The sequence below is a fragment of the Dipodomys spectabilis genome, unplaced genomic scaffold (assembly GCF_019054845.1).
Source record: "Dipodomys spectabilis isolate Male_0828 unplaced genomic scaffold, ASM1905484v1 ptg000147l, whole genome shotgun sequence".
Classification (NCBI taxonomy): Eukaryota; Metazoa; Chordata; class Mammalia; order Rodentia; family Heteromyidae; genus Dipodomys; species Dipodomys spectabilis.
This window is the reverse complement of record NW_024870824.1, coordinates 6,516,514-6,531,064: the sequence shown is the minus strand read 5'-3', so window position 1 is coordinate 6,531,064 and position 14,551 is coordinate 6,516,514. Positions and strand designations below refer to the sequence as shown.

Sequence of the window (14,551 nt, the reverse complement as noted above, 5' to 3'; positions counted from 1 at the left end):
CACCTGTAATCCTAACTATTCAGAAGGCTGAGATCTGAGGATCACAGCTCAAAGCTGGATTGGGCAGGAAAATCTAGGACACTCTTACCTACAATTAACCAAAAAAGCCAGAAGTAGAGCTGTGGCTCAAATGCTTGAGTGAAAAAGCTCAGGGACAGCACCCAGGTCCTGAGTTCAAATCCCAGGACTGGCAAAAAAAAAATCTGGGCTAGAGATGTGGCTCAATAGTAGAGTATCAGTTGAACAACTGTGAGGCCTTGAGTTCAAACTCCAGTATTGTTTCCAAAAAAACCAAACCAAAGCCGGGCGCCGGTGGCTCACACTTATAGTCCTAGCTACTCGGGAGACTGAGATCTGAGGATCGCAGTTCAAAGCCAGCCTAGGCAAGAAACTCCAAGAGACTCTTATCTCCAATAAACCACTAGAAACCAGAAGTGGTGCTGTGGCTCAAGTGGTGGAGCACTCACCTTGAGCTGAAGAGTTCAGGGACAGCACCCAAGCCCAGAGTTCAAGTCCCACAACTGACAAAAAAAAAAAAAACCCAAACCAAACAAACAAAAAACAAAGGTATGATTATGGGTAAGATTCATCTGCTCCTAAGGTTTTTTTGTTTTGGCAGTGCTGGGGATTGAACCTATGCTCTTGAATTTTTTGAGTTTACTCTAACAAATATTTGCCACATGACAGTCATTGTGTCTGGTCCTAGGGATATTGGAAAAGTTGCAATGCAAGCCTGCAGTCTGCACAAGAGAGGGTTATGGGAGGTGAGCTAAGTCTAGGATGGAAGCTAACAACTCCCCAATGGAGTATGGGAAGGCAGAAAGAGAGATACTGGAGAATTTGGTCCTCCGTTTTTCTGTTTTTATTGGTTGTAGGGCTTAAACTCAGAGCCTGGATGCTGTCCCTGAGCCTCTTTGTGCTCAAGGCTAGAGCTCTACCACTTGAGCCATAGCACCATTTCATTTTGATTGGGTAATTGCAGATAAGAGTCTCAAGGGGACTTTTCTCCCTGAGTTGGCTTGGAACGGTGATCTTCAGAGTAGCTAGGATTACAGGCATGAGCCACCACTGCCCAGCAGTTTTTCTCTTTAAAATAATAAAGTCCAGGCCTCCTCAAAGGATGCTTCAAGTTCCATCTGGATTGAGAGCACATAGGAGGGAGAGGAATGTGGAGAATTCAGTCTACAAAGCATGGGTGGTTGGTGGGCGGAGCTTAGGGCTCAATATTGGGTGAAGAGAACCTGGTATAAAAAAGCAGACTGCAGGGGAGAAATCTCCATGTGGTGTGTGGAGGCTCTGGACATACCCCTGGGAGGAGAAGGTGGGAATGGGGGCAGGCTATTGTCATTAGTCATTATGCATAGGTCCTACAGACCAGAGTAGCCCTGGCTAGGCCACATGGTGGCTGTTGCTCAGCCTCACATCCTCATCTGGGCTGCTTGCTGAGCAGGGCCCCTGGAGCCAGGCCCAATCTGTTTCCTTCTATTCTTTGACAGGAAGCTCCTGGAGAGCCGGCCCCCCCCCCCCCCACCCCGCCCCTGCGCTCCCTGTCTTTTCTTCACTATGGACAGAGTCTCCAGTGAGTGCTTGCCTGCTGGCCACATACCCAGCTGATATGGGAACCACTGGGGCCACACAACTGTTCTGGGCAATCCTGGGCTTGCTCCTGCTTCAAGGTAAGGGATGCCTGCCACTTTCCTCTGATTCCTGCTTTTCCATTCTCTCCAGGACACATACCAGGGTTCTGCCTATGGAGGGAAATTCCACAGCCTTTCCATGGAGGATGTTACTTGGATTCAGAAGTGGGTATTGCCATTTGTAAGACGTTTTCAAGGGTGAATCCTAAAGAAGCTGGGCATTCTCCTCTTAAATGTGGAAAAGGGCTGACTAGAGTGAGACTGAGGCCAGAAAGCTTTTTCTAGGGAATGCACAGGAGAAGCCTGCCGCTGCCTCAGTGAGCCTTCCTTCTGGTCTCATTGCCGGGGTCACTTTGTGGACAGTTCTAGCACAAAATTGTCTACACCTAAGGCTTCATGGGTGTCCTCCTCCTTTTCTTCCTTCTTCTTTTTCTTCTTTGTGCTCTTCCTGTGGTTTGAACTCAGGGCCTGAGCACTGTCACTGGCTTCTTTTGCTCAAGGCTAGCACTCTACCACTTGAGCCACAGCTCCACTTCTGGTTTGTTAATTGGAGATAGGAGTCTTATCTTCTTTTCTACCAGGGCTGGCTTTGAACCATGATCCTCAGATCTTACTCTCCTGAATAGTTAGGATTATAGGCCACCAGCACTGGGTTTTGTTTTGTTTTGTTTTGTTTTTTTCATTTTCTTCTTCATCTTTTTTTGTTGGTCATGGGGCTTGAACTCTGGGCCTGGGCACTGTCCCTGAGCTCTTCAGCTCAAGGCTAGTGCTCTACCACTTGAGCCACAGCGCTACTTTCTTTTTTTCCTTCTTTCTTCTAAGCAGTTTACAACCTGGGAATGCCAAATGCTGACCTTAAGCTCTAATCATAGCAAGAAGGCCTCAGGTCACAGACAATTATTCACTAAGGAGGATGTGAATGGCATTGGGGAGTAGATGACACAGAGTCCCTCTCCTCCAAGAGATGGCTCAGAGGCAATACCTCTCACACAGGCCTGTAAGTCCTGAAGCAGCTTATAAGAATCCATTTTCTCATGGCTGCTGGGAGCCATGAGAAAGACTAGGACACTGACTCACAGGGCAGCAACTTCCCCTTAGTCACCCTTCCCCCCTCCCTCTCCCACCCCAAACTCAATCCTCTGTGGAGATTTATAAGGCTTGTTCTATACAGCAAAATCCCCAACATACCTGGATGGAGAAGGTTGACGGCCCTGCTTGGTGGTATGGTACCAGAGTACCAGAATATACTCTGCCTTCTGGAGACATCAAACATTTCTCTGAAAGCCCATGGGCTGAGAGTAAACCCTGACAGGTTCTCCCCTCTCAGGAGACAGATTTGAGCTGGGGCTGGTAAACCAGGTGAAATTGCAGTAGGGAACTTGCCAGGTCCAGACCTTTCCTGGCTTCATAGCCATTGTGCAGGCCCAGGTGTGGGCCAGGGCTTCCAAATGTCTGAGCTCACTCTACCTAACCTTATCACCTGGAGTCTCTCCTATCTTTCTCTTGTTTTTTGGCAGATTGGAACTCAGGGTCTTGCTTTTAGTAGGTAGACATTCTACTCTATCTCCTAACTTCTCAACTCTAGAGCTCCGATCGCTTACTAAAGCTTTGTTTTTGATGGACTGAGGGCTCCTTTTGAGCATATTCATGCTGGCAAAGGGACTTGAGTGTGCATAGAGACAGAGTGGACTTCAGACCTAGAGGATTTGAAAGAATCTGTAAATTGAAATGTCTGGAACTGACTGAGCGTGGACTGAGTGTGTCAGGCACTGTATTATTAGGTGCTTTATATCCATTTTCTATTCCTCACAATAATTTATAGGCTATAATATCATTTGCTTGTTTTTGGTGCTGGTGACAGCGACCCAGCAACCAGGGCTTTGAGTATGCTAAGAACATATTCTAGCCCAGGGTTACATCCCAAGCCCCTCCCTTGCAATTTTTTATTTTTATTTATTTATTTTGTGATGATCCTGGGCTTAATCTCAGGACTGTGTCTTGTTCCTGTTCTTTTTTTCTTCTGAAGGCTGGTGCTCTATCACTTGAGCCACAGATCCAGTGCTGGCTTTTTGCTGGTTAATTGGAGATGAGTGTCTCACAGACTTTCCTACCTTGGCTGACCACGAACCATGATCCTCATACTTCAGTCTCCTGAGTAGCTAGGAATACAGGCATGAGCCACTGGCTCTTGGCTTTTCCCTTGCATTTTAATGAAGAGAAAACTGAAGCTCAAGTCAGACAGTAAATGACAGTAAGAACTTGAATTCAAGCCAACCAAGACTGTATAATACATGGTTTGAGAGGTATACTAATCTATGCTGCTAAGGAAAACTGGGGCATAGCTGTAAACAGGCAGGAAGGAAATGAAGCAGGTAGGGTTTGAGAGTGAAGACCAGGAAAATCAGAAACCTATATACCTAGAGTTCTTTAGGTGTCTGCATACCCAGTAATTAGAAACCCCAGCCCCACAAAAAACATGTTCCCTAAGTCCCTCCCCTACTCACAAGGAATTGTTACAGGTAAGAAAGTAGGAGAGGAGAGGGTAGCAGAGATATAAAGGAGCAGCTCATTGAGACTTGGTGCTTGTGACTTTGGAACTCCTCCCAAACTTCTAGGTTGTTTTCTTTTTCAGGCCTTACAGAACTCAGACAGTACATAAGGTATGCTTGATCAGTAACTGATAGTTTCAAGAAGGCCTTGAATTGGAAAGATTCATTTCTCAGCTAAAAGGGGTCCTTTTTAGGTTGGGTTTCTTATAAATTTTAATTCTTCTCTGGCCACTCCACTCACAAGGGAATGTAGCTACCAGATCTTGACCTGGAAAAGCATGGCCCAGGGTTTGGAAAGCCTGGGCTTGAAAACAATTCATTTTACACTATACAAGTGATAGCCCTATGGAAGAAGGTAATGGCTTGAGGAAAATAAACAAGCAGAGCAGGTTGCCACAGGCTGAGGCGGGTCCCTGGCATCCAGCCAACTCTGGCCTCCCAGGTCTGGGCTCCATATTTCTCTGATGATGAGAGGCCAAGGGAGCAGCAAGGCCAGACCCTGGGGTGGCTGTCCCAGCCCGAACGGAGGGACGGGAACCCAGCTGGGCGGTTCCACTTCCCCACGTTGTTTTCCTTTCACATTGTTCACAGGTTTCAAGAATGATTTCATTGTGGAAAGCGGGCAAACACAACCTGACCTTTCAGGGCCCACACACACATAGCTCATACAACATCTGCAGAGACCCACAGAAATACATATGTCCATAGAGAGCAGCGAATGAGTAACTAGGGACTAGTAACTAACTCCTCTCTAGCTTTGACCGGTAATGAACATCTTGGAAATCACGCCTGCTTGTGAGAATAAAATGGTCCTCCTTCTAGAACCTTTATTCTTCTGCTGCTTATACTTTTGGTCTTGCTTCCTGGGCAGACCTCTGGCAGTGGGGGAAAGGCAGAGAGAACCCCAATATAAGCCCCATTTTATTCACCTTCTCTTATTTCTCTTCTCTTTCCCTTGGGGCAGGGCAAGGGACAATCTTCACAGAAAAAACAATGGGCCATGCCTAGAGATCTAGAGTACCGGGTCCTTGTCCACATACAGTAGCTTATTGTTTCTCTGTCTTTAGATACATCACTAATTAAAAATAACCTTTGGGGCTGGGAAGTTGGCTCCATGGTAGAGTGCTTGCCTTGCATGCATGTGGCCCTGAGTTCGATTCCTCAGCACCATATAAGCAGAAACAGCTGCAAGTGGAGCTGTGGCTCAAGTGGTAGAGCACTAGCCTTGAGCTGAAGAGCTGAGGGACAGTGCCCAGGCCCAGCGTTCAGGCTCCACGACCGACCAAAAATAAATAAAATAAAACATAAAATACCCTTCCTTTGACCTTGTGTCAGGTTGCCTTAACTTCCAAGGAGGACTGGAGAGAGAAGAAACTCTTCTGGGACTTTGAATCATATGGTGATTGTGATGATACAACCAAGTCCCAGTCTCAGAGGAAGCAGCAGTATAAGCTAGTGTCCACATCCCTTAGCTCTCTGCCAAGTGTCTCCCTTCCGCCATGGGAGGCCTTGGATGGCCTGGAGACTTACTAAGCTTAGTAATTTGTGTTTTGTTTTGTCTTGCAGGTCACAACTCCCAACCTACAACAACCCAGACCTCTCAAGGTAAGATGACTTTAAAGGGCCCACTCCAACGTTTGGGCCTAGGAATTTAGGACTGGGACTGGGACTGAGGCAAGAGCTCTCAGAGGCCCAGTCATCTTGGCCTAAATCTAATGTGCCTTGAGGAGAAGAGGGATTAGCATGGCCAGTGGCTCATGCCTATAACCCTTGTTACTGAGGAAGCTGAGATTTGAGGATTGTGGTTCGAAGCCAGCCGGGGCAGAAAAGTCAATGAGACTCATCTCCAATTAATCACAGAAAAAGCCAGAAGTGTAGCTGTGGCTCAAAGTGGTAGAGCACTAGTCTTGAACAAAAGAGCTTAGGGACAGCACCCAGGCCCTGAGTTCAAGCTACACAATCAACAAAGGAAAAAGGAGGAAAGAGATTAATGGTTGAGATAGAGAAAGTATGGAGTAAGAGCAGAAAATACCAAATATGAAGAATAAAGAAGAGTCAGAAGCCAGGCACCGGTGGCTCATGCCTGTAATCCTAGCTACTCAGGAGGCTGAGATCTGAGGATCACCGTTCAAAGCCAGCCCAGGCAGGAAAGTCAGTGAGACACTTATCTCCAATTAACTACCAGAAAACCAGAAGTGGTGCTGTGGCTCAAGTGGTAGAGCGCTTGCCTTTAACTGAAGAGCTTAGAGACAGTGTCCAGGCCCAGAGTTCAAGACCCATAACCAATAAAAAACAACCACCACAAAAAAGAGTCAGAGCAATAGGAAGTAGAACCTCAGCTACTGATCATTTGTTACAGGAGTCTTCAACAGTCTCAGACTGACCATAGAGGCAACTTTGCCTAACACAGGTGAGTGATTACGGCTACCCAGATGCTAGCCTCCTACCTCCCACATCCCAACCTCCAACCATTCAGACCTGCTTGGATCCCAGAGATTCTTAGGTGGGTAAGGGAGTGTGACATCACCTCATCATCTGCCTCTGTTCTTGTAGGAAACCAATCTTCTTCAGAACCTGGTAGCCCAAAGATTCTGTCCAGTACCAGTGCCCCAGGTACTCTGCCAAATGGCACCCAGGGAAAGTACTGGGGTGCAGAGGAGCTAGACAGTTTTGCTCTACAGAATATAGACATGTAGAGGGCTGGGAAGGTGGCTCAGTGGTAGAGCGCTTGTCTTGCATGCCTGAGGCCCTGGGTTCAATTCCTCAGCACCACATAAGCAAAAAGAAAAAAGCCGGAAGTGGCACTGTGGCTCAAGTGGTAGAGCGCTAGCCTTAAGCTGAAGAGCTGAGGGACAGCGCCCAGGCCCAGAGTTCAGGCCCCATGACTGGACCCAAAAAAAAAAAGAATATAGACATGTAGGAAAAGAGATAAGCAATCAAGCCTCACACTGGCAATTCCAAAGCAGGGGGACAAGTTCTGGGGGAGGGAATATATGAGGAACAGAAGATACTGAGGGGCCCAGGTAAATATCAGCTACTTTATATTTGGGGTCCAGAGACAGGGTCCAAAAGAAGTAGCCTCAGGAGTTGAGCCCAAAGAGGAATTAAGCCAACAAGTGAAGATTGTGAAGACTGGGTGAAGGGTGGGAAGATATATTCTGGGCAAAACAAACTGCAAAGACAAAAAGTCCAGAGATGAACCAGAGAAATCATCCCTTTCAGAATGAAAGCTGTAAAGGATTTAGGCCTAACAAGCCCTTTGTGCACTTGTGCTGGCTTTTGGCCCTGACCAGGCCACACATGCTTCCTAATCCACAGGCGTTCCACAGGAGGCCTCTTGGAGCTCCCCAGTGTCCCCTAAGCCTGTAGTGCTGAGGTCAAGCACTGTGGATGGTCATTCCCCATCTTTGCTGGGCCTGACTCAGCCTCAGACACAGAAGCTCACATCAGGACTTGGTGAGCACTGAGGGTTGATGGAGCAGAGGTGACTCTGGGATTTTGTCTGGGTGGATTCTCTTCAGGAGGCCCTGGAGCTGGGGGCAGGAGAATGGGGTGCTCTTGAGGCCAGGAGCCCACATCAGTGGCTGGTTGAAAAATAGAAGTTTGAAGAGTAGAAACAGGAAGTTGAGTGTAGTTACAGTGAAGGTAAAACATATTTGGGCTTGGGACTGAATGGCATAAATTGCAAGGGGAGGGAAAGGAACCTCCCAAAATGAAGGGGAAGAGAGGCTGGGCAGGGTTAGGCCCTTCTCGGAGCAGGCTAGAGAAGGGTGGGTGGCCTACATCTTTGCCATTTGCTTCAGGTACAGACACAGGGACCCCACACAGCAGCAGCAGCACAAAGGGAGGTATGGCCTGTGACCTTTTTTTTCAAAGCTCCTCAAGAGCTATAGCTCTTAAGAGTTTTCATAAGCCTGCACTGATTTGGGAGGGAGGTGATCAGGGAGAGAAAAGCGGAGCAGCTATCAGGCCTAAAGTACAGTGAATTGAGCAAGGGAAGGAAGGGGGGTATATACTACTTTTTAAAAGAGGCATAAATGTGTACCCCTTAACTGGAATCCTGACTTGTTGGATCAGGACCAATGATAAGCATCTGGTATCTTCTTTTCTGCGCTCTTAGCCATTGGCCAAACAGAGATTACTCTACTCTGACCAGTCTGGCTTCCTAAATCGGCAGCATAAATCCCTTTACTCTGGGTCTCAAGGGATGTTGAGAAGAGCCTTCTGAAGGCCTCTAGAATCAGGAATATGAGAAATCAATGGTATTGGTTACATCTCCAATTATGACTTCTGTCCTCATGGGATCTAGTCACTGTGGCAGAGTTGCAAGTCTTTTCTTTTAATTTTTTAAATAGATTGTGAGGTCTCTGTAGTCTTACCTGGAGTCGGAGTGGAGTGGGAAGCAGGAAGGAAGCTAGCTGTCTCTAGTAGGCCATGCTGATCTACTTCACTGGTATGCTGAACTCCATCCTATTTCAGAAACATCTCAAAATGCTACTCCCAGTTCAATCACCACGAGCCTGAGGACAAGGGGAAATTTGACCATTGTGCCCAGCCCCACTTCAGAGACAGTGCTCACTGTGGCTGCCTTTGGTGAGTGAAGAAGGGAAGGGAGGGATGTGGAAGGGGATTCCACTTTAGGAAGTGATTTGGAGTCTGGGTTTAGGAGCACAAGTTTGAATTTCAATCACTTTTTCCAAGGATGGTTTGATAAGCAAGGCCCTAATTGAAGAAAGGCTCAATTGGCTTATCAGCCATCTTTTCTTGACTCCATTGGGCTCCGTGGATGCCTCTGGGCTGAGCAGCTTACTCTGCCTACAGAGAGCAGGCTGATAGCTCCTTTGTTGCGTAGAGAAGTGGAATCCATTTTGCTCTCAGAGCCTGTCTATATTATACTTTGCTTTATGCTTTTTTTCTCTTTCCTTCTTTTCTTTCTTTCCCTCTTTCTTTCTTTTCCTTTCTTTCTTTCTTTCTTTCCCTCTCTTTTTCTTTCTTTCTTTCTTTGTGTGTGTGTTAGTACTGGCTCTTGAACTCAGGGCCATGCACTCTCAGTTGACTTTTTCCACTCAAGCTTTTCTTTGTTTCTAGCTTTTCGCTAGTCAATTGGAGATAAGACATCTTAAATTTTTCTGCTCAAACTAGCTTCGAACCTCAGTTCTCAGATCTCAGTTTCCAAAGTAGGTAGGATTATAGGCATAAGCCACTGGATTATTCAACTAGGTTACGGTAGGATATTGGACTCTAAATGCTCTCTCCTCTACCTCCTCTTCACTTCATTCTTCTCCCAATTCAGGTGTCATCAGCTTCATTGTCATCCTGGTGGTTGTGGTGATTGTCCTAGTTGGTGTGGTCAGTCTCAGGTTTAAGTGCCGGAAGAATAAGGAGTCTGAAGGTACTAGTGTCTACCTGCTGTGCTTCTTTTCCTCTCCTTCCCTTGTGCTGAGGGACCTGGTGCTAGAGGCCAAGGCTGGTACTCAGCCTGGGCTGAGGGAAGAAACAGCACAAAAGAACCATTTGATGACTTAAGAGAATCCCCATTGTCGGGCATCGGTGGCTCACACCTGTAATCCTAGCTACTCAGGAGGCTGAGATCTGAGGATCACGGTTCAAAGCCAGTCTGGGCAGGAAAGACCGTGAGACTCCTATCTCCAATAAACCACTAGAAAAACCAGAAGTGGTGCTATGGCTCAAGCTGTAGAGCACTTGCCTTGAGCTGAAGAGCTAAGGGACAGCACCCAGGCCCAGAGTTCAAGCCCCATGACCGATAAAAAAAAAAAAAAAAAAAAGAGAATCCTCATGAGGGAAAGTGGGCTTCTGAGTTCCAGCATGTGGCCATAGTACAGCTGTGCCTTTGTGTTTTACAGATCCTCAAAAACCAGGAAACTCAGGGGTATCTGAAAGGTAAGACTATCAAAAGAACAAGAAAGAAATGTATATGACTTCAATTCCTGTAGTACAAGAGGAAAACACTTCATATCCTCTACGTGTGTAGAGGACATAACACACAAAAGATCCCCCCCACAGATACACCACACACACACACACACACACACACACACACACACACACACACACACACACACACTACAACAATCCTGAAGCTTTCACTGAGGCTAGCATGTAGTGTCAGGGCAGAGATACACAGATATTAGGTGAGTAGAGATGGACTGGACTCTTCAGCACCAGAGATAAACTTGTCTTCCCGTCACAAAAAGCATAGAAATAGATTCTAATATGCACCATGTCCTCTCTCTAAGCTGAGGAAGGTCTTATTGAATACCTATCACATGACGATCTACCACGTGCAGTACTATCGAGCTCATATAGCATGTGACTTCTTTTTAAGAAAGTTTATAACCTGGTCAAGATCAAGCAAGCAATAGGTAGCAAAATTAAAGTTTCAGTATGTCTTTGTGTTTCAAAACACTTTGGTCCATTCCCTTGGTAGAGATTGTGTGTGTGTGTGTGTGTGTGTGTGTGTGTTACTGGGGATTTAACTTAGAGCATTGCACTTGTTAGGCAGGCTTTCTACCACGAGCCATTCTATCAGCCTCTACTATGCATGTTTTTGAAACCAAAAAAAAGTTTGAAGCATCAGCCTCCACAGTCCTTTTTTTTGGGGGGGGAGGTGGGAGTCCGATCATAGGGCCTGAACTCTGGGCCTGGGCCACAGCACCACTTCCAGCTTTTTTCTTATGTGGTGCTCTGGGCCTGGGCCACAGCACCACTTCCAGCTTTTTTCTTATGTGGTGCTGAGGAATCGAACCCAGGGCCTCCGGCATGCAAGGCAAGCACTCTACCACTGAGCCACCTTCCCAGCCTCCAGTCCAGTGATTCTTTACTCCCTTGTCTCCTCCGGTCTGTAATCTCCACTCCCTTCCCACCCAGCTGTTCCACAGCCAACGGTGAGAAAGACAGCATCACTCTCATCTCCGTGAAAAACATCAACATGAATAACAGCAAAGGCTGCCCCTCAGCAGAGAAGGTGCATTTTTTTCTTTCCTAAATTCATTTGCCCAGCTCCTGCTGCTACTTAGTTCCCTATCCTGTTTCTCCAAAGAAGTTAACCCTTCCTTGCTATGTATTTATTTATAGGTTCTTTAAAAGTGACTGTGGGTCTTGGCGAGTCCAAGGATGTTGCAGCTGTTCCAAGACAAAGAAGAGGTGACATTGGTAGAGGCAACAAACCACATAGAAATTATTTTGTGTCATGTCTGCTCCCCGTTCTAAAGGATCCTGGAGCTCCTCTAGATTTGGGAGAAAGCTACCCATATGAGACACTCCTGCTCATGTGGAAGCCACTCTAGAAATCTGACCTCAGAACCACAGAAATGAGTTGATACAGCAAGAGCAAGGAAGATGATGAGATGGACTGATCCTTTCTACTTGCATTAAAATTATGTTCTGGCCTGCAGCCTAATTTCTTTTAAGGTCAATATGATTACCATAGCCTGCCTGCCTGTCTGCCTTTTCTTTCTGTTTTTCCTCCTTCTCCCTTTCCTTCTTTCCCTCCCTTCTTTCTTCCTTCCTTCCTTCTTTTTTTTCTTCCTTTCTTGAGACAAGGTCTTTGTAGCCTCAGCTGGCCTGGAACTCGTGTGTAGCCCAGACTGACCTTGAATATGAAACTCTCCTGCCTCAGCCTCCAGAATGCAGAGAAGGATTACAGACATGTGCCATCTTGCCTAGTGCCATGAAGTATTCCCTCAAAATCATTGGAGCAGCTTTGGGGCTTCTTTCCCAAGTCAGCATGGATGTATGGAACATCCTCTGGATAGCTCTCCAAGTAACTTGTGAGGTAGTGGAGACTTCTTGTCAGGTCTACCTCTTTTCAACTAGTTTAATAAGTAGGGTTCACAGACGAATCACTTCAATAGAAGAGAGAAAGAAGCCGGGCGCTGGTGGCTCATGCCTGTAATCCTAGCTACTCAGGAGGCTGAGATCTGAGGATCGCGGTTCAAAGCCAGCCCGGGCAGGAAAGACTGTGAGACTTCTATCTCCAATAAACCACCAGAAAACCGGAAGTGGTGCTGTAGCTCAAGTGGTAGAGCGCTTGCCTTGAGCTGAAGAGCTGAGGGACAGCGCCCAGGTCCAGAGTTCAAGCCCTATGACCGACCAAAAAAAAAAAAAAAAGAAGAGAGAAAGAAAGGAATGTGAATAGTAACCCTCATCAGCAATAACGAAGCTTGAAATCTGCAAAGCAATAGGAAGCTCAATACATTTAGATTAAAAACAACACAAAGACAAATGTTCTCTGCCTGCCCCAGGAAAGACAGGCATTACTTTGGTTCTAGCCATGCAATGAGCATTGGGAAATTTTGTCTTGAGGATAGGTCTGTTATGTTTACATCTCAGAAAGAGAATCAAGAATCACAGCTTTACTAGGAAGGAAAATAGGAATAGGTATATCTTAGAAATAGGTATGTCTGCTATGAGATTAGTTTGGAAAAGAATCTCAGTTGGGAAGAATCAAGAGAAGAGTTGTTTGTATGCCTACAGAGAATGTTTGGTTTTTATCACCATCTGCCAGCCGGCAGTTGAGAACACAGGGATAACATAGCTTCCTCACTGCCCAGCAACAAGATGCTATTTTCTTCTAGCTTCACAGAGGGATATGACAGAATACTTAGAACAAAGACTTCCATTACCCTTTCTCATTACAAACTCTATTAAAACAAGACTGGAGAGCCAGACGCTAATGGCTCATATTTATAATCCTAGCTACTCAGGAGGCTGAAATCTGAGAATTACTGTCAGCAATAGCCTGGATAGACAAATCTGGGAGACTTATTTCCAACTGACCAGTAAAAACCCAGAACTGAAGGCATGGCTCAAGCAGTAAAGTGAAAGCACAAGCAAGAGCTTGAGGCCTTAAGTTCAAGACCCAGTACCAGCACAAAACAAAAGCAAAAAACAAAAAATCAAGAAACCTACTGAATTCTACAAATTTCCAGTGCAGGCTGTGAACCTGTTCATATGTACATACTGTGTCCAATACACTAGATATTAAAGACTAGGTCATGGGCTGGGATGTAGCTCAGTGGCAAAGCACTTGCCTAGCAAGTGCAACGTCCTGGGTTTGATCCCCAAAACCAAAAAAGAAAAAAAAATAACAGTTAAAAAAAAAAGACTAGGTCATGACATTTTCTAAAAAGAAATGTTCTCATAGCTGGGCATGGTGGTTCATGTTGGTGATCCTAGCTACTCAGGAGTCTGAGATTTGAGGATCGTAGTTCAAAGCCAATTAACTAGCAGAAAACTGCAAGTGGCACTGTGTCTCAAAATGTCAGAATGCTAACCTTGAGTAAAGGAGCTCAGGAGCACTATCCAGGCCCTGAGTTCAAGCCCACGACTGACAACAAAAAAATGTACTCATTACCTGACTTATGAAACTGTAACCCCTCTGTACATCACCTTTATAATGACAATAAAAAGTATTTAATAAAAAACTTAATGAAATACTGTTAAAAAAAAAAGTGAGGGGCTGGGAAGGTGGCTCAGTGGTAGAGCGCTTGCCTTGCGTGCATGAGGCCCTGGGTTCGATTCCTCATCACCACATAAGCAAAAAGAGAAAAGCCGGAAGTGGCGCTGTGGCTGAAGTGGTAGAGCGCTGGCCTTGAGCTGAAGAGCTGCGGGATAGTGCCCAGACCCAGAGTTCAAACTCCACCACCAACTAGAGAGAGAGAGAACCATCCAGACAGTAAAAGATAACAAACAAATTTATTTACACTCTACACCAGAAAGGGGACCTGCGACTACCTTGTCCTGGGCTAGGTACCCAGAACCAGGAGCAGCCTTGACCACCAAACCTCCAAGCCTCCAATGAGTCGGTCTGCAAAACCCCAAACCTCAGACCTCCAAAGCTCCAACGCTCCCAAGGGGAAGGCTTTTCCTTTTTTCCCTTCCTCCTCCTGGGCAGGCCTCTCCACTCTCCACAGGCCTGCCCTGCCCTCCTCAGGCCTGCCCTGCTCCCCTCCTGCTGTCCCTCTTTCCACTCCATCTCACTACTCCCCCACCTCAACGGGACTACTCTCCACTCTGCTCTCTACCCACTGCCTCCTGCTCTCCCTCTCCTTCGTTCCTCTCTCCCCACTACTCTCCTCAGGACTCCCTGCCTTCCCCCTACTCCTACTTGCGACCACACGCCCCCCCCACCCCCCCCCCACCGCCCCCCCCCACCCCTCCGGCGGCAGGGCCTCCGGCGGCAGGCCCTCCGGCGGCAGGCCCTGTGGGTCCTTGACATCAGCCTCTCAATGCCCCACCCCCTCTAGCGGCCGGGCCTTGGGGCCAAGCTGATTAGCTGCTAGTTATTACACAAATGCCTATAATCCTACCAGGAAGCAGAGATCTGAGGATGGAGATTTGAAT

The 14,551-nt window shown here is 46.7% G+C and overlaps 1 protein-coding gene across 5 annotated transcripts; it reads left to right on the top strand.

The window, feature by feature from the left end:
- The first annotated feature begins 1,556 nt into the window (after positions 1–1,556).
- On the top strand, positions 1,557–11,600 carry Ecscr (endothelial cell surface expressed chemotaxis and apoptosis regulator). Of its 5 annotated transcripts, none has more exons than XM_042692073.1 (10): positions 1,557–1,676; positions 5,753–5,791; positions 6,546–6,596; positions 6,740–6,799; positions 7,990–8,034; positions 8,666–8,779; positions 9,480–9,578; positions 10,051–10,087; positions 11,075–11,171; positions 11,282–11,600. In XM_042692073.1, exons 1-10 carry the CDS (start codon positions 1,616–1,618, stop codon positions 11,288–11,290), a joined length of 612 nt encoding a protein of 203 aa, XP_042548007.1. In that variant the 5' UTR covers positions 1,557–1,615; the 3' UTR covers positions 11,291–11,600. The 5 variants fall into 5 exon arrangements, with proteins under 5 accessions (XP_042548007.1, XP_042548005.1, XP_042548006.1 ...); XM_042692071.1 differs by lacking the exon at positions 7,990–8,034 and adding an exon at positions 7,505–7,642; XM_042692072.1 differs by lacking the exons at positions 6,740–6,799; positions 7,990–8,034 and adding an exon at positions 7,505–7,642.
- Positions 11,601–14,551: the final 2,951 nt, after the last annotated feature.